This window comes from Melanostigma gelatinosum (assembly GCF_949748355.1).
Source record: "Melanostigma gelatinosum genome assembly, chromosome: 6".
In the NCBI taxonomy this organism is placed as follows: Eukaryota; Metazoa; Chordata; class Actinopteri; order Perciformes; family Zoarcidae; genus Melanostigma; species Melanostigma gelatinosum.
Window position 1 is genome coordinate 3,558,333 of NC_136639.1, and position 20,239 is coordinate 3,578,571.

At 42.9% G+C, this 20,239-nt stretch overlaps 1 protein-coding gene across 1 annotated transcript in view; it reads left to right on the plus strand.

Moving 5' to 3' along the window:
• The window catches only part of LOC306779100 (protein unc-13 homolog B-like), a gene marked incomplete at its 5' end in the record, with an annotated part of 135,265 nt that overhangs the window by 35,824 nt on the left and 79,202 nt on the right, over positions 1–20,239 (plus strand). The window contains 4 exons of the mRNA XM_079270866.1: positions 118–149; positions 782–995; positions 18,605–18,898; positions 19,259–19,346. Of these exons, the coding sequence (XP_079126992.1) occupies positions 118–149; positions 782–995; positions 18,605–18,898; positions 19,259–19,346 (628 nt within the window). The remainder of the gene's footprint in view (positions 1–117; positions 150–781; positions 996–18,604; positions 18,899–19,258; positions 19,347–20,239) is intronic.

Consider the following 20,239-nt stretch of genomic DNA (forward strand, 5'->3'; position numbering starts at 1 on the left):
ACATGTCACATGCTCATTTGGCCGTCACCAGTTACAGTTACAGGCTTGACTCTTCGGTAATAAACTTCATTTGTCTTCCTGACTTCTTTGAACACTTGCCTCCATGCCTCCAGGCAGTTGGAGTTATTTCGGATGGAATGACCAGCAGAGTACGTATAGATTTTTTCCCCCATGTGACTTGTGATTCATTCCACTTCTGCATCGAACAGGATCTCCTCTTTCCTTTTAACTGCATGTTTGGTCTGTATCCGTTGTTTGTTGTCATTGTATTTGAAATTGGTGTTGATGTACTCTCATGATGAAAGTACAATATAACGTGTGTGGTTGACAATTTATTTTGCCATATTTGATGTGGCATTTGGAGTACATTGTTTCTATTTATCCAATAACTTGTTCAAGCTATTTTCAGCTTGGGTTTCATGCTTTTTGTATTACATGCCTGCTACCACTAGAGGGAGCTTTTTATTTCAATAAAAGTTCATGTTTGGAAGTCTTCCTCACATCATAACAGTGTCCAAGCAGCCTGCCTCTCAGATTATTGCATGACAATGGTACAGATGTAACTTTTGTATGAATCATCCTCTTCATTTCAACAGGAAGGTGTCACTTACACATATCTATCAGAGTGCTATACTATCGTAATAAAGAAATGAATGAATAAGAGCAGAGTATTATCTGAAAATCTATTGGATCACTTGGAGAGAAAAGTATCATTTAAAAAATGTATTTTAGATATGATCTTGTTTCTGTTTTGTTAAACTGTTGTGTTGCCTCTGCCCAGCTGTCGATGACCACGACAGCGCAGTGGATGACCGCGATAGTGACTACCGCAGTGAAACTGGCAACAGACCTCCACGGTTCCACAACACCTCCCAGACAAATTCATCAGTACATCAGTACCCCATAGGACGCAGGGTCCAACATCAAACCCCGTCCAGTGAGGCTGACTCCGTACAACGCTACGAGCTAGACTATAGAGAAATAAGGGGGCCCAGGTAAACAAACACCCACTCACAGACCTCATGCATGTCCTTTGAAGAGTCAAGTTACGTACCAAGAGTAACAGAATCCATCGATAGAGGTTTTGAAATAATTACAATACCAACAAATACCAGCACAGTAATTAAAAAAAGACCCATTTTAAAGCAGTATTGGCACAGCCTTAGATAGTTGTATTAAATTGTTAATTCATTATTAATTAATTCAACACTGTTAATCTGTTGCTTGTGCTATTTTTATGGGAAAACAAAATAATCTCAAACAAAGAGAGAGAGAAAAAGCTGTAAGAGCCAGCTAGCTGCCCGGCCAAAATATAGACATACTAACAGCAAATAGCTGCAACTTACTTTCACACGTCTATGTTTTTCATAGGCATAAGCAACAGCACAACTTTGTGTAACAAAAATAGAAACAATGAAATTGTGCACATTGTCAAACAAGATGCTTTCCCTTCCACATGTGGACTCTGCTTTTTTTCATTTGCTTTTCTATTTCTTTACTTTCATGAACATTGTCCTTGCATAATCTGCTGCTTTTGATTAATGCCTAATGCTTAATTTCTTTCTTTCTTTCTTTCCTTTCTTTCTTCTTTTTATTTGCATCATGTTCCACTGCTTCCTGCATGGCACTTTTTTTTAAATAATCTTAAATCAAGGCGATCAAACAGTAAGGGTGGAGTAAGAATAATCCCTGTTGACTCAGGTATGGGTGTGGACGATTGGGAGAATAAATATAAAGTGCCTGACTCAGGTGTCTTGGATGATTACTTGGACGCTGAGCAAAAAATGTGGGAGGACGAAGATAAAAGCATCATCTACCGGATCAATGACAACTCTTGTGAGTCCAAAGGTAGCAGGTTCTACCAGACAGTAGAATGTGATGCACTATCCCCTGAGGATTCGGAGGAGGGCGACGGCAGGACACACAGACTTGGCTTTGGTAGTGGAGAGGTACGGATAGTTAACAAGGAAGCCGGCAGCTTTGAAGATGAGTTGTCCCCTCCTGAAATTGATATAATTCCCTCTGTCAAACAGCTAAGACAGCAGGCAGACAGAGAAGGTCTACTTTACAAGACCAGACTGTGGGCCAAAACTGCCTTCGGGGACACACTTGAGAGCTATGCAGCTTTTTGTGAGGAGGAGGAAGCTCGGGAAGAGGCTGCAAGGATCAGAGGGAGAGGAGAATATGGCTCAGTTGGTTCAGATGAGATGCAGTATTCCTTTGGATCTGAGGAGGATATATATGACCTGACATTCTCTGAGGGGGATGTTAGCTATGAATATGAAAGTTACTACTACCCAAGCAAGTATATATCACCTTTTGAAGGACAAGGCCATTCAAGCATAGGGAGAATAGGTCATGGACAAGATCCTATGGTGTCTCCTGTAGAGGAGCCAAGTGATGTATTTGTAGATGCAATGGGTGAACTTCAAAGCTTAGTTCACTCAGTGTCTGAATACCTGGCCGTAAAAGAGGAGGAAATCAACAACTATGAATCAATGCCTAAACCAATTAGAAGAAAACTACCAGCACTGCCAACCACTGCTCAAGTTGTGCAACCTGGAGACAGTAATAGCCATGAAGTCAAACCTGAAGTTAAGGAGGACAGTGCTGTTGAACAGGGTATAGCTGGAGTAAAGAATGCTATGAGTTCATTATTCAGTACAATCAAAGGATCGAAGTCTACCATTGAAGTAGAAGCCTCTGCCACAACTACATCCCCCAAACCACTACAGGCAGACTCTGGTATTTCAAAACTGCTCTCTTTGATCCCTAAAGTTAGCACTGAAGCCACAGAGACCTCTGGTACCACTGCAACAGGTCCGCCTGCCACACAAGCATCACCTCAACCTGAGTCTGGCATTTCAAAGCTGCTTTTGTTTATTCCCAAAAGTGGTGGCACTTCCCCCCCACTGGCTATAGTTCCTCCTGCCTCTCAGGACCCAACAACGGAAAAAAAGTTTTCCCTGCAGTCTCTTTTGCCATTTCAATCCTCTGAATCCAGTCGACAAGCTGACACTGGTCAGCCGTCAACACATGTTGGCACAGAGGCACAAACCAGTGCAACCTCTGCTGTTCAATCCTCATCCGGGTTTGAATCCATGTTTGGAAGGCTTAGTCCTTTGAGACTTTTTTCCAGTGCACCGCAATCTAGAGCGCCATCACCTCAGCCATCAGAGCAAAGAAGTGCATCTGCTAGAAGTAATGAATCCCAACAAGGGTCTGAAAACAAATCCACTAGTCCTAATATAGAGGGATCAGAAACCGAACGACAGTCATTAGGAGAAGCAAGACCAGGTTCAGGAAGTGGATCAGTTGATCTTTTGCCAGGTTCAGGAAGTGGATCAATTGAGCTTTTCCAAGAAACAGGAAGTGGGTCAGTGGAGCTTCTTCCAGAGACAGAGTCATCTGGTGAGCTACCTGATATTCAAGAAAGAAGAACCCCTGCAATATCTGAACCAAAACCTGAAATCAATTCAGAGGAAACAGGGTTCTTCAGTCCTTTTAAGAAATCTCTGTCTACCCTCATATCAACAGTTCCTCCTGAAAATCCCTCAAGTAACACCAAGCCTGCAGAGGAGTCATTTTTAGGCAGCAAACTCAAAATTCCCTTTTTCTCTTCTGAAAATAATCCCACAACAACCCCATCAACAACAGAAGGGGGAATTCTCTCTGGCATTCTTAAGTTTGCATCTGGCGAAGATGTCAATGCCCCGCCAAAAAGTCCATCCTCTAGCTTTGCAAGAAGTCCCTCTCCAAGTCGTGCTGCTCTTCTTGAAAGTGTCCCAAAAGGAAACACAGAAACTGGCTGGTTTTCAAACCTGTTTAAGGTAGCCCCAAGTGAAGGTGCAAGTGAAGTTAAGGAAGGTGCAACACCAAAAAGAACTCTCACTGTAATGCTAACCAAGCCTATTGGTCAAACTGAGCAACATACTGAACCAATGGTCCCTGAAACCACAGAGAGCACACTCTGCAGAACAGATCAATTGTCTCAAGAACAAACGTTGTCTGAAACAGATTCCCAAAGCAAGACAGGTGTCCAGTCTGAAGCAGATGTCACAACGAAAGTTCAAGATCCACCCAAGCCTGTGGAACAAGCCAGATCACAACCACAAGTCTCAGAGGCCAAAGGCATTCTTTCTGGATTGTTTAAACTAGGATCAACAGAAGACGTGTCATCTGACAAGAAAGCCCAAGGAGGGGATAGTCAGCCTCAACAAGGTGGACTATTTTCAGGCCTATTTTCATCACCTTCTCAGTCGGCTCCCCAAACACAACATAATTCTGCCTCACAACAGCCAGGAGGACTGTTGTCAGGATTTTTAAAATTTGCCTCTGATAATGTTTCTGCTCCTACCAATCAGTCACCATCGTCATTGCCAGGAGGCCAATCAGGCCAAATTCCAACACAAAGGCAAGGACAACCAGCTGCTGCACAGCTGGTTTCTGGAGGACTCCTATCCGGGTTCTTGAAAAAAGCTACTGACACCGTGACTGGGGCTCAACCAAATCAGCCCAGTCAAGAGTCACAACCAGAAGCAGCTGACCACACAGAAGGATCTGAACAAAACTTGAGTCAAGGGATCACTCCTCCTATTCAGTCAGCAGGGAATTTGTCTGACCAGCAATTGAGACAGCCTGTAGTCTCAGATCAACAACCAAACCAACACCAACAGCCTGACCAAACAACTGAAAAACAACATCCCAAAGCAACAGGAACTATGCCTCAATCTAGTGGATTGTTTGGGGGTTTGTTGAAACACACAGAAACTGCTTCCCAGCCACCAACAGGACCCCTGGCTACACAATCTACACAAGCAAATCAGCAATCGGGTAACATGTTGTCAGGACTTTTTAATAAGATCGTGGAACCTAGTCCTACTCCATCTCAGCTACAATCAGAGTCTGGTGCTCAAGAGACTAACCAAAAACCAGCACAGCAAGCACCTCCTCAACAAGGAGGCTTCTTCTCTGGACTTTTTGGAATTGGGGGCCAGGACTCTGCTCCAGCAAACTCAGGCCAGCCCTCACAAAACCAGCAACAGAGTGACCCATCCGGGCACCAATCTAATCAGCAACCAGACAACAGACAAAACCTACAAAAGCAAAACCAAGTCCCTCCACAACAGCTCCCAGGTAGTCCTGGAGGTATGCTCACTGGATTGTTCAACAAAATTGCAGATGCAGGCCCCCCACAGTCTGTACTGGGAAGTCAACCAGAGCAGCAACATGCACAAAGAGCAGGCCCTAGATTGACCCAGCAACCACCTAATCAACAAGGAGGCCTCTTCTCTGGGCTATTTTCAGCGGGTCCTACTCCTCCAGCACAGCAGCAACCACCTGTAAGTCATACCAAACAGCAGCAACCCCAACAAGGTAACAGACAGCCTCTGCGGAGGCAAAACCAGATACCTCCACAACCAGCAGCCTCTGCACCAGAGCCGCAGCAGGGTGGACTATTGTCTGGACTTTTTAATAAGTTAGCATCTACAGATAATGCACCACAACAGCCCGCCCCACAGACGGGGTCCCAACAGGGAAATACATCAAACATTGTTGGACCTGGTCAATCTACAGGTCAACAATCGTCTCAATCCAGTCAGCAAGGAGGATTCTTTTCTGGTCTGTTTGGTCAGACATCACCTCAACAGCAGCAACAACCTGTCAAAATTGCAATTCCTCAACATACAGCAACCCAACAACCTAGTCAAAGTGGAGGCTTGCTTTCGGGTATTCTGAAGCTTGCATCTGGTGAAAATGTACCACAGGATCAACAATCACCTCAACCTGCTAAGGCAGGTCAACCATCTGTTAAATCAGGACAAAATCCAGCCCAGTCTGAATCAGGGGGATTATTGTCTGGTCTGATGAACAAAATTTCAGGTACTGTGGAACCATCATCATCACCTTCAGATCAGGTGAACCTTCAAACAACACAGCAACAACATCTGCCACGTGCAGGACAGGGGCGACCACAGATTCAGAGAACCAAACCAGTAGAGATGCATTCCTCCAAAGATGTGGCCACAGATAAGGATTCAAAAGGTCCAGCTCAAAAAGGTTTCCTGTCGGGTCTTTTTAGTGTCACAGAGGAGTCATCGTCAAAGACACAGCAGCCGTCAACCCTAACTCCTTCCAAGGAGGAACCAAAAACCAGCACATCGTCTGGTTTGTTATCTAGCATTTTCAAAACAGGCCCCAGTGACGGTAGCACTTCTGCTCCTGAAAAGGAATCTGAAAAAGGCCGTCTTGATCGTTTTCTTCCAAAGAGTAAGGAGGGTATCTCTTCAAGTACAGCAACACTCACAACTGCTGTTGTTACAGCTACTCCAGTTGTTGATACCCGTGAAGAACCTCTGCAATCTCATGTTTGGCAAGATCCGACAATTTCTTCAACCCAATCTTATCTTGAGGAAATTCAACGTCTCTTGTATGGGACAGAAAATGAGTATGGGTACAAGGATCTCTTATACAACTTTACAGAGCATGGTGTTCTTCCACCAGAGCTCTATGAGCATCAGTGTCTCATAGAGGCTCTTCTGTGGCAGCAACTTAATGATTATGCCCTTGCTGAAGCCCTTGCCACTCAAGTTCAGGAACGGTCCCAAGCATGCCAAGGGAATATACCATCAACTGTTAGAGCACCTCAATTGCAGAACCAAATATGGTTAAATCCTATAGAAATGGACATCAGTAACTTCAATGTGCCCTCACATCCTTGGAGGGATGCTTCCACCCAGCTTTTTGAGAGCAGAAATCACTTTTTTGAGGCAGATGAAGATCTTGTTTTGTTTGATATGACATGCAGAGACAAGAAACCCTGGAGTAGCTGTGACCATTTGAATGATCTTGATAGGAAAAAAACAACTTGGATTGCTGAAAGTAGTGCTCTAAATCTGTGCATGGAAAAAACAAAGACAAAGTTAAGTAGATGTCATTCGCTTACAGAATGCAGTGTACAGGAATTCAGCAAAGTAGTGGAAAAAAGTGGTGTTACTAGTGGTGTAAAAGATGAAGACTTTAGTTTAAAATCAGCAACTGAGTTTTTCAAACAACTTTCCACAAAAAAGGGTCCAATGGATTTAACAAGTGGCGCTATGGATTTAAGCCTGTTTGCAGGAACTACAGGGGATAGTGATGATGAAATGCTCTTTGAGAATTCTGAGTGGTATCAACAATGGCTTTCACTACTGGAGCAAGGGTTGTGGTGGCCAGCTGAGACTGGGGACTGCGGTTATTATGTTTATATAGATGAGGAATACATTTATTCTCTCCTAACCGACAGAGCTGGTAGACACCTCTATGCCTGTGCTCCACCAGAGGATATACAAGCTCTAGGAAATATCACTGAAAATATTGCTAACATTCTGAAACAAAAAGGAAAGGACAAAGTGACCCTTTGTGGTTTTAAAATCCCCCTCTGCCCCGAAGATAAAGGTTTATGGATTCAAGGCCAGCAACAGAATAAATCACTGTTTTCAGATGCACCCGTGGACTTAACTTCCGCCCTTAGAAAAGGAGAAAAAATAATGAACATGAATTTGGAAAGCTTCTCTCAAATGTTTCAGGAATCTATATCTTCTCAAGCAGATCAGCCTGTAGACTTTGCTGTGTACAAGCTTAAAAAGATCAAGGTGGAATCCGTAGAAAATAGTTTTCAAGAGGAGCCAATGGAGGCAGCTGATCTTACTTTAAAGTCACTGAAAGGGGGACATGGAGGGCCATACTGGAAGAATCAGGGGTCAACAAATGAGCTTGCATTCTCACCTTCACCTTCTCCAAGGTGCTATTCAACACCAATCTCTGCAAATAGATGTTACCCAATTCCTGAAATCAGGATTTCAAATATAAGGGACACACCTGCAGACCACCCAGAACAAAAGTCAAACTCCATATTTTCAGCAATTGGAGGAATGACTGGAATGTCTCCTAATACTGATGCAAGTAAAGCTAATACACTGACATCCTCAACACCTGCTACTTCATCTAGCAAGGTTTCAGAGCCTTCAAACATTTCCAGAAATCAGAAAAGCACATCAACTTCAAAAATACCAGGATTTGTACAGTTGGAAAGGAAACTGCCTACACCACCAACTGTCACTAAACTGTCTCCTAATACTGATGCAAGTAAAGCTAATAAACTGACATCTTCAACACCTGCTACTTCATCTAGCAAGGTTTCAGAGCCTTCAAACATTTCCAGAAATCAGAAAAGCCCATCAGCTTCAAAAATACCAGGATTTGTACAGTTGGAAAGGAAACTGCCCACACCACCAACTGTCACTAAAGCTTATTCAACCCTTTCAGAACAGGCAACTCCTGTTAGGAGTTTACCCTCAACATCTACTAGAACTGTGACTGGGCCTTCTATTTCCCCACAGAGACCCCAGCTTGCAAGGCAGCTATCTCAGACAGACAAACCCATAGAATTATCACAAGCAAATAAGACCACAGGGACATGTGACATTAGCAGTTCCTTATCAATGGACCAACCATCCCCCCTGTCTCCAAAACAGATACAAGATTCATCTCAGAAATGTACTCCTAAGTTACATATACTAAATGACAGCTCAAGTAATGAAGCCCACCTTTACAAAAGAAATCATAACTTTGGCACTCCTATTGAACCTCAAATATGCAATAAAGTCCTAGATTTTTCTGCAATGATTAATAAAATCAAAAATACCAAGCAAAACAAAACAACAGATGCCAACCTTAAATCCACACAAAAAGACAACATTGTTGACTTTACAAAGTACAAGTTGAAAAGATTCAAAGAGAAAAAGCAGATGGATACTAACACAAGTGTGGACTTGACTGACATGTCCATTGCTGTAGATCTTACTAAACAGATTGAGGAAGAAGAAGATGAATGGCCTGATTTAGAATATCCCACATTGGGCACTTTACAGCAAAGTCCCAGAGTGTCAATTCAGAGAACAGTTTCTCAGACCAACTACAGGCCAGTTGACCAACAAAGCAAATCAGAGAGAAGATTGTCCAGTCCAGATGTTAGAGTTGGTCATATCTCTTCTACAATGTATATGCATAGACCACTAGCCTCCCACAGTACCTCTACAACTGACACAAACCAAATAGTTGTTCAAGACTCTGGCAAAGGTGCGGTAAACATTCCATCCAAACCGTCTCTTACATCTTCTCAGAAATTACCAAGAAGTTCTTCAGTGACTAATATTTCTAGTAAAGAGTCCGGCATTGATGGAGGTCTGCAACCTGTATTTACTGCACCATTGGTAAGCCCTGTTATGAGACAACAAGTGGACCCTCAGGGACAGCAAATTAATTCGTCATTCAATATACATCGAAAGACGCAGCAAAGCCCACCAATAGTTCCAACCGGTTGTAGACAGCAGATTCCTGTTGATAGTAAGAGAGCAAGTTGTACACCTCGTTCCTCTGAGTCTATTGGAAATGCCCAGCAATATCAGGGGAACACTGCACCTGCAAACTCAGTTAAAGCTACATTAGATATGTCTGCCAAGACAACAACCCAGCAGACTCCACAAGCTGTTGTGCCATCAAAGGATTCTGTCTATGAGGCACTGTCATTGACAAAGACAATACCATTAACTTCTGAGGAGGCAAAAACAAGTTTTAGTCATCATGAATCCCTTGACTTGTCATATAGAAGGGAATCAACAGACCCTCAGGGACTAACAACAGAAGTTATTCATTCATTACCTGTTGGAGAATATCAATCTCATACTGTTACAAGTGATCAGGTAAAATGCTTGTTTACAAAAAAGGAGATTCCATCTGGTAGTACGAGGGCATCGTTACCAAGACAGCAGTCTCTTTTAGGTCAGTCTTCTGAATCCCTTGAAATGTGTAAACCACCCCAGCAAGCTACAGCACCAGCAAATACAGTTAAGGCCACACTAGACATGACTTCTAAGTCTTCTGCCAAATTGAAGGAGGTGGTTCTTGAAGTAAGAACAGACGATACTCTTACTGAAGCTATACCTTTAACAAGAGGCAAGCCAAGTGCCCGTGAACTTGCACGAAAAGACTCTGTTGGTGTACCACTAGTTGTCGATATCCCTTCTCAAGACCTTCTTGGTGACATTAAGATCAGCTCCCCTGCAAATGCACACCAGGAGTTAGAGAATAAGACTCAATGGCACTCAGATTCCATTATATATCAACAACAATATTGCCAGAGCAAACCTGGTTTCTTTGTGCAGTCAAATCACTCAACTCTACAGTCATCAGAAACTGTTTCAACATATCAGGCATCCACTTCAACAAAACCTATAACAGCTGCAGCGCTGGATATGTCACCCAAGCCATCCCAAGCCACACTGAGTACAACAATATCACAGTATGAGTCTACTCAAAATGAGGCAATTTCACTTGTTAATAAGCCAAGCGCAAGAGCAATTGCCAGAAAGGATTCAGTTGGTATCTCCCTTGTAGTTGAACCAACACCACAGGAATCAACATGCCAGAAGCAACCTCAAACCTGGATCCCCGTGCAAAAGCAGCAAACTCTGGATAGAAACATTGTCCCTGTTCTGCATCAACCACTTCTCAGCTGTATGACAGTGCAGTGCCCCAGTGTAAGTGAGACCAATGGTGTGTCACAGTCCATTATGCAATCTTATCCCCAGAGCACACCTGATGTCCTTGCAAAGTCAAATCTCTCAACTGTACAGTTGTCAGCAATTGTTCAAACACATCAGATATCCACTTCAACAACACCTGTAATAGTTGCAGCACTGGATATGTCACCCAAACCATCCCAAGTTACACTCAGAACATCAATGCCAGAATCTGAGTCGACTCAAAGTGAAGCAATTTCACTTGTTAATAAGCCAAGTGCAAGAGAGGTTGCCAGAAAGGATTCTGTTGGTATTCCCCTGGTAGTTGAACCAACACCGCTGGAATCAACATATCAGAGGCAACCTCAAACCTTGATCCATGCACAAAAACAGCAAACCCTAGACAGAAACATTGGCCCTGTCCTGCATCAACCCCTTCCCAGCTGTGTAAGTGAAGCCAATGACCTGTCACATATCACTATCAAACCTTATCCACTCTCTACAGCTCCAGCAAACTATGTTAAAGGCACACTAGATATGTCAACAAAGGCATGTGTATCAGACACAGTGCTGAACTATTCAGATCCAGTATCACTGGTAAGGACGAGGCCTTCAGGCTTTGCACATTCTCAAAGGGATTCTGTTGGTGTCCCACTAATTGTGGAAACATACTCCTGCCAGGAGCAACCTAAAAGGCGACAAACACGGGTAGGATCGCAAGAACAGATGCAACAAGGATTTGTGCACAATGGATCTCGAGAAATAGATCAAAGAGCATCAGCATCAGCCAACTCCATCAAAAGCTTCCTAGATATGTCTCCAAAACCACAGCAGAAACAATCCGATACAGATACCTTGTCAACTGGAACTGTGCCATTTGTCAAAAACACGGCAATTGCAGCAACAAATTATTCTGTTGGTGTACCACTCATCGTGGAACAATCTACACATCAACAAGGAATACATGTATTGAGTGGAGTCAACACAACGGAGACACTGCAGAGGCAGATATCTACCAATCACAGTAATGAGGTCTTTTCTGGTTCAAATACCACCTACAAGGACACATACCAACTAAATAAACCAATGGATTTCTCTGCAAAAGATTGCATGAATACAACTAACATTACATTGCAGCCAACAAGTAATCTCCCTGAACCAGAGGATGGACAGCCCATGAATTTCACTAATAACAAAGCACAGAACAAAATGTTTGATAGAAGGCAGATTGGAAGGCAAGTGGAGAAAAAAACAATACAGGGTGTTGTTGACCTAACTTTGGATCCAATAAACAAAACCACAATTATAGGTCCTGAAGATGCAAAGGATCTTTCCTTTCCTTATATGTCTTCTCTCTCTCAGAATAATATTTACGATCAGCAGCAATACATACCTCCACTGACTTCTATTGCATATTCCACTGAAAAACAGGCCAACACCCAACATGGTAGACAATGCAGAAGGCAGTCAGAAATAGGATTGAACTCTGATCCAATGGATACTTCACTTTCCTCTTTGGAGCCAATTCAAAGGAAGATACAGAATCATCAGAATCTTGCTCCCCAGGCTATACAGGACTATTCATCTGCTATGTTCTCACTAAAAAGTGCATATCATCAGGTTGAATCTAACAAGCCCGATCAATTGCCTCTAAACATACCTCAGCTGCAAACAAAACATGCAGTCCCACAACAGCAATACCAGCAATCTGGTGTGGAAATTGATTGGATTTCACCCATTGCTAGATCCCAGGCAAAGGCTCCAAAGTTGCACAGACAAGATACAACTGTTCAGCATGACATGACTTTTATACCAAAAATTCTTATCAAGCAGCCAACTGTGGAAAGCGATGAGACCATCAAGGAAGGCCCATCAAACAGTGAAACAATGGCTAGTAATGGACAGACATTACCTTCTTGTTCCACCCAGAAACTGCCTGGTAGATACCAAACTGTTCCTACTTCAATTATTCAGCAAGCACAAGATAGACACAGAACAGCTCCTTCTCAGCAGTCTTTTGCCTTCCAGCCAGTACAGAGCAGTGCAACAACAGATTATTATGCAAAAGAATCTCTTCAACTCTCAAAACAATCTGATCCAAGCCAATTCCCTCTCATTGTTCAGCAATATCAGGCACCAACTGTTCCAACAAGTACTGTCACCCCAATGCAACATGTGTCAGAGGTTAGTGCACTTATATCCCAACCCACCACAAAACATGGCCCAATGCCTGTAAAACACGTAAAGAGTAGTTCTCTGAACCAGGGCATTGGAGCTGAATTGCAAGGACCAGAGGTATCTTCAACACCAGCAGGACCCACCTCTGTTAAGAGTTTGGTTTCATTATATAGTGGTTTAGGTTCACAATCCTCTGTCAGTGCAAAATCAGTTGATATTATGCCTCACCACACTCAGATTGTGTCAATACCTGTGGACGACAACATGCAAGTTACTTCAACACAGACTCCTGCTGTCAGCCATGTTACATTTACTCCTGATGAGAAAACAACATATGTATTGACTGAAATTCCCATGCACTGTGATATTTCCCTCGACACCTCTGTTGTTAAAATACCAGCAATATCATCAAAAGACACGAGACAAACTATATACACAGAATCTGTCAATGTCAATACTGGATTTGGTGACGTGTCTACTGTAGCTAACACATCGCAGGAGAAAATCAGCCATCCAATGTCAATCTACATTGGCATAGATAACTCAAAAGCACCGCCTGTTGAAATGGAAATTGAACCAGGTGAGCTACAACCTTATATTAGACGACCACATATTTTTGTCTCAGCAGCAAGTCCACCAGAAGACGAGACAATAGAACAAGAGCATAATGAATACAGACAGCCTGAACTGCCTGAAGTCAGTGCTTCTGAAGATGTCACTGTAGTTGCAGCAACATTACCAGACAGTAAGGAATCGTTACCTGCTGATATTGTTGCACCGTCTGTTATAAATGAGGATGGCAGCGTGACAGAAACCTGTAGCACAGAGGCATTCAATGAATCAGAGCACGTCAAAACCTATTCACCAGAGATGTCAAGTACCCTGACTAAAACTGAAAGGGATGTTACCTTATCTACCCCTGCACCCAGTCCTTTCAAACCTTGCACAGAAGAAATCACAACTTCCAAGGAGGATAGTTCGGCTGTCAGGGTTGATCAGCCTGAGGCAGAACAACCTAATGAGCAAGGAAAAGGCTTATTTTCTATGTTTAGTGGCTCCACTGTAACCCCACAGCAGACGTCTTCCCAAACTGGATTATCAATCCTTGGTGGCATTCTTCCTGGGTCATCTACCAAAGACAGTCCTGGCACAGGGTTACTCTCAATGTTGGGTGGGTCAAATCCCCCATCTTCACCTGGATCAAAAGAACCACCACTGTCAACCCCACAAGAGACCCAGGGAAAAGGCTTATTCTCTATGTTTGATGGATCCAGTAGTCAACCACCTCCTGGCCCAAGAGGTCCAATTGGTGGGAGTGTGCGACCTAGAGGTCCTCCACCCAAAGAACCACCAGGCAAAGGCCTATTTTCCATGTTTGGTGCGTCTGCACCTCAGCAACCACCCAGTCCCAGAGGTCATCCTGTGCAAAGTACCACACCAAGAAGACCTTCCACAGGATCCTCTATAGTTGGTGGCATCCTCCCAGGTTCTACTACAAATAAAGAAATTCCTGGTGCAGGTTTGTTTTCCAAGTTTGGAGGTCTGGGTGCCCAGTCCCAAACAGGACTAAAAATACCCCCACCAGGACCAACACTTGCACCACCAGGACCCAGAGGTTCAGAGCCCTCAGGAAAAGGACTATTCTCTATGTTTGGTGGACAAAACCAGAAAGCATCAGAAGCACATCCAGTTGCTTCGAAACCACCTGAATCAGAGGGTGGTTTCAAAGTTCCCTCTGTGTTTTCACTTGGTGGGAGTTCTGATGGCAACAAATCTAAAACTGGGTTTGGTCTATTTGGAATATCTTTCATGGAAGAAACCAAGACAGAGCCAGAAACATTGGGGAAGGGGGAGATTAACTCACAACAAGTGAAACCCTTTGACACAAAATATCTTTCAAAGGAAGCTACGAATCACATTATTGAGGCCATGGAAAATGTAACTTCTGAGCCTCTTTCTACATCAATAGATAAGGTGGCACTCCAAAAAGAGGAGGCATACCAAGATGGTCAAGATTTGAATGTGGACATCAATAAAGATACCACTGAAGTTTCCTTGACAGATCCACATCTGGAGGTGGACAAATCAGCCACAATGCAACATCACATTTCTCCTGATGAAAATGCATCAGTTGTGGTTGAAGCTTCTAACACAGACACACCAAATTTGACTGGAGATATACTAGAGAAAGAGACACTACAAGCTGTAAAACTAGCAATTGAGGAACAGTCAGACATCCAAAATGAATATAATAAAATTAAAGATACAGCGAATTCTGAAAAAGAAGTTGCTATATCAGCGACAGATACTTTTGAATGCAAAAGCACAGGTGATGAAAAGGACATATCTTCCAACAAAACCCCATTAGAAAAACCTGATGATATGCAAATTAAAAATGTTATAGATTATACTGACATAAACACAAGCTCAGATGTGGTTGGCGTAGAACATTGGAAAGCTGTCGTTGAAGGAGAGATAACAATTCCAGAGGTAGAAAAACAAATGAGCGAGCCAGTGAAAGTTGCTGCTGAAGAACAAACAGCAGTTACAGATGTGGAAAAATCAAGTGAGGAGCCTTTGAAAGTAGATGATGAAGAACAAACAGCAGTCACAGATGTGGAAAAATGTACTAAGGAACCTTTGAAAGTTGTTGTTGATGAACAAGCAGCTATTGCAGATATGGAAAAATGTACTAAGGAACCTTTGAAAGTTGTTGTTGATGAACAAGCAGCTATTGCAGATGTGGAAAAATGTACTAAGGAACCTTTGAAAGTTGTTGTTGATGAACAAGCAGCTATTGCAGATGTGGAAAAATGTACTGAAGAGGAAACTTTAGCCGATTCAGTGATAGCAGTTATAGAAAAACCAACTGCAGAATCTGTAATAGGTGCAGTTACAACAGAGACTACAGTTTCAGAATCAGAAAAATCAATTGAAGAGGACTTGAAATCCACATTTGATGAGACTGCAAAGGAAGAAATTGAGGCTAAATCAGATCTTGCAGTGGCTACTAAAGAACCAGCACATGGATTAGAGAAACCTGTTGAAAGTAATGATTCTGTTGCAGTGGTCCCAACATCTGATGATGAGAAAACTGTTGGTACCAACTCACCAGAAATCACATCTCAAGCTGCAGGGCCTTTAAAAGGTCCTTCATTGGCACCTGCTATTCCTCCACCACAGCAACAGCCCAGGCCAGGCATGGCCAGGCCACCTGGTCCACCAGGACAAAGAATGGGAGCACCAAGGATGGCCGGACCAAGAATGGCTGGACCACAGAAGCCCCCTGAACCAGCTCCATTTTCTGGCTTTATGTCCATGTTTTCTACCCCAAATGCACCAAGTAAAGCTCCAAATGTTGGTGGATTTTTTTCAAGTTCACCTGGTTCACTTTTTGGATCATCACCTGCTCCTCGTCAGCCACAACAACAACAACAACAGCAACAACGGAAAAGCTCATTTTTTGGTCTTCCAAGTAGCGTTGCTACAGAATCCCTTACTAGTGACCTATTTGGTATATTTAAAGGTCCTGAAACTTCAAAATCGGAGGAACAGCAACAGTCTGGCACAGAGTCTGGACAAGAGGATACTTGTGCAACAGTAACAGTCACTGAGAACACTGACAAGACAGATACAGAGAACACACCTTTATCTGGAGGACATGTTAAAAATCCTGAGGACTCTGAGGTCCCTGAAAAAGGATTGTTGGAGGAGGCAGAACGAACAGACAAAACAGAAGCAGATGAAAGTTCTCTGACAGAGTCCACCATGAAAACAGCTTTCCCTGAGAAAGCAGCAGGGGATGATGAGCATGCTGAGCAGTTAAAGGGGCCAGGTTCTGCAGTGTCTGACAAACCTGCACCAGCAGCACCAGCTCCTGAAAACAAAGGCATGTTTGAAATACCCAGTCTGACTGCTCCTAAATTTGGCTTTATGTCTGTAGCTGCTGAAGGTACATCATCTTTTGGATCCCTTTTCGCCACCACTTCATCTCCAGCCACTGGTACAAAGACACCACAGCCACAACAAGCAGATGGTGGTCTATTTTCTGGTTTTAAAAGCCTTTCAGCTGGTATTTTCCAGGATGAAAAACCAACTGGAAAGGAGGAACCGTCATCTTCTCCATCTGTGTTTGGCATGAAACTTGGCTCAATGTTCGGGAACTCTGATTCACCGAAACCTCAATCCACCCCTCCGGTGGTCACAACCCAACCTCAGTCCGAAAGTCCAAAACCTACAGACGAATTTCGTGAGCCAGAGTCTGAGAAACTTTCCCTCGGCTCTGGAGGAACTGAGAGTGCAGATGCCAGTGATACAGAAGGACCAACAGAAACTTCAAAAACAGGAAGCTGTGACACCTTAGCACAGTCGCCACTCTCTGGCCTTCCCTCTCTCTCAGTTTCCTTAGCAGAGGGTTTGGATAAACCCCAGTTAAAGGAAGATAAGAGTGAAATTGAAACACCTGACATGCATGCAGATCTGGGCAAAGAGCAACCAAAGAACCTGTTGACAGAGGAGGCAGCCAAAAGGCTAGTATAATTTGAATGATAAATGACATTATTCATTTATCATGCTAATGTAGACAAATGTACCGCACCCTTCCTGCTTTTCCTTTCCCAGAGTTTTATCTTACCACATTTGATATCAGTAGCTCTGTGCATTTTGTCCCTTTCCCATTCCTTAAGTGACCTCTATAAGAAGATACAAGATCTACCTTGCAGCCATAAATACAAACCATTAAGTGAAAATCTGACATTGTAAGTTTCATCGTCAAAGCCATACAGTAGGAAAGGAAGTGATCACATCTGCTTGAAACAGACTCCCCATTATGTGTCAATGTACTGGAGCTATTTTGTACTTACAGCACCTCCGTAATGGCTTTCCTGACAGTGATGGAAGTGCAATGAATGAAGAAACCGATGGTCTTTATTTATTAGCGTTTGACATGTGAGGCGGTGTATAAAGCCTCTCTCTGTCCCCTGCAGTTCCCTGAGTTATTCTCTAACCGCCAGCCAATTTGTTTATATGAATTAAAACTCTGATAGATTTATGATGGTATGGAAGTTCACAACGACAAGGCAGGCAGGACACTGGAATAAAAGGAAAAGTGAGAAGTAGTTTGGCCTCCACCCAAGACAGTAAATCATGCCAGTTAAAGCAAAGAGCCACTTTCACTGCTAGCAGTCTCAATCATCCAGCCACTTACGACAATCTTATAAAAAGGTGAAATATATGTGAATAATGTGCATTTATGGTATATACACTACATGAATAGATCCTGCAGTAGATGTAGGTTCATTAAATAGTTTTTTCTCTATTCTGCTTTTAACCAGAAACTTAACTGTAAGTTATGATAGCTGGTCTCATTATTAACATGCCGTTACCGCCTTAAACGTGCAGTATGACCACCCATCTTCAAGAGGGATGAGGACCTCCCTTTTCTTGACATGATTGTCAGAGAAATCTGCAATCAGCCATTCAGCTTCCCCGACTGAACCCTGTGAATCCTTTGTTTTGTGTCACCTTCTTCCCTGGATCTGATGATGATGATGAGCTGCTTTTACCCTCAGTTTTACCCATTAGTACTTGCTTTAACTAATTAATCGAATTGTTTCATTTCGAAATCTGTGTCTGCCATTCAAAATTGAAACTCCTTTTTTTAAATCAAAGTAAAGAAAATGTGTTTTCTTCTAGAATAATTTCCTCATTATCTGTGTCTTGGAAAAACACAGTCATTTCAAGCGGTAATTTCCTAAATATTGAATTTCGGAATAAAACCTTTCGATTCTGCAAAACTCCTTTAAATACATGTTGCTTTCACAAATCACCATCATATTCTCAGAGACAATTTCATCCTCCTGCAGTCCACCGGACAGTAGTCGCTTTGATTCATCGGGCAACCTCAGCCCGGCCAGCTCCCAGCTCAGCTCTGAGCCCGAGGAGCGGCGCGATCCAGAGACCCGCCGCCCCAGCGCCCTGCGTCCCGCTCTCAATAGCCAGAAGTCGACCTGGGATGAGGAAGAAGAGGAGGAAGGGGTTGAGAAAGAGCTGAATCCACTGCCAGAGCCTGGTTCAAACAAAAGTTTGAAAGACTCTTTGGTCATCTTGCCCAAACCAATGTTGGAGAACTTCGATATCAAGACTCAGACCAAAATCTGGTATGTAAAAAATGTAGACATGTAGGTTTGCATGATGACACAAACTTAAGTGTGAGCTGGTGGGAAGTCAGTGAGGGAGTATATAACTCGTTGGTTAATTTCGGTCTCAAAACAACAGTTGAATGCTCGTTAGAATTCATTTGTTCCACAAAAGGAGCACAGATTTAGTCCCTCGTCAGTTAAAAGTGGAAGCATTTTATGAAGGGATCTCTAATGATTACAGCAAGTGCAAACAGTGTTGGTCGTTTTAAGACAGACTTGTAAAATAGTGAACCTATCCTTCGACTTTAAGATTCAGGGACTGATTAAATTTTGATATTGATTCATGCCGGCCATCTTTTCCCTTTTGATCTTTTTCAGTTTCTTCGAGGATGGCCCTCTACCATGCTCTCCATCCAAAGTGCGCTGGTTGAAAGCATACAACAAAGTGAGAGTGCAGCTCCTTGAGGTATGAAGACCCACTCTCTGTGCACACTCCAACTGCTCTCTCTTTGTCTGTTTCTCTTTCTTACACAGTCTCTCTCTCTCTCTCTCTCACACACACACACACACACACACACACACACACTTATGTATCCTTGGGTGCACAAGGAAATTCAATCAAATCAGTGAAATTCCATACACATACCTACAGATTGGATAAACAGGCACATGTACATTTTGGTTTCTCTCTCTCTCTCTCATGCAATGATTCTTCCTCTTCCTCTTTTCCCCTGCGGGTTGGTTGAGTTTTCAGTCATGCTACAGCAATTTGCACCAATTTTGTGCTCCTTAAGGATTTCCCCTTTGATCTGGTAAACTGCCTTTTTATCCTGGGTTTCTTTGGATCCAGCTATCACTCTGCTGGTACAGAAAGTTTTTAAGTTACTATGGTACTGTGAGTTAAAGCCTCAGATTAGAGTACCTAACACCTGGGGGTGGTTTACAGTGACCGTGATGCAGTGTCATTTTGTATAAATGATTCTATAAATGAATTACTAAAACCCTGTGTATGTATCATCTAAAAAAATGTTTAATACAGCAAACTTTACTCTGCCTTAGTCACCTTGCCTCAGGCTATTCCTTTCTAGAACCTGGAGGTTTCATTTGATTTTCATTTATGGTTGTATGCACACATGATAAAAAACCCTGGAAGGAGCTTTTCAAAATATCTGTGTGACAAGCAACTTGAAAAAGACACTGAAATTGAAACAAATGTAGTGAAAATTTGTGACGGAAAAGTATTTAAGGGAAATAATGTTGATATATGTGGGCGTTCATCATGTGGTATATAGTATGCGTACCTGACATCTGAAAATGCAGGATAAAGTCAGTTTATCGTTCACTGTGTCTGAAGGTAGG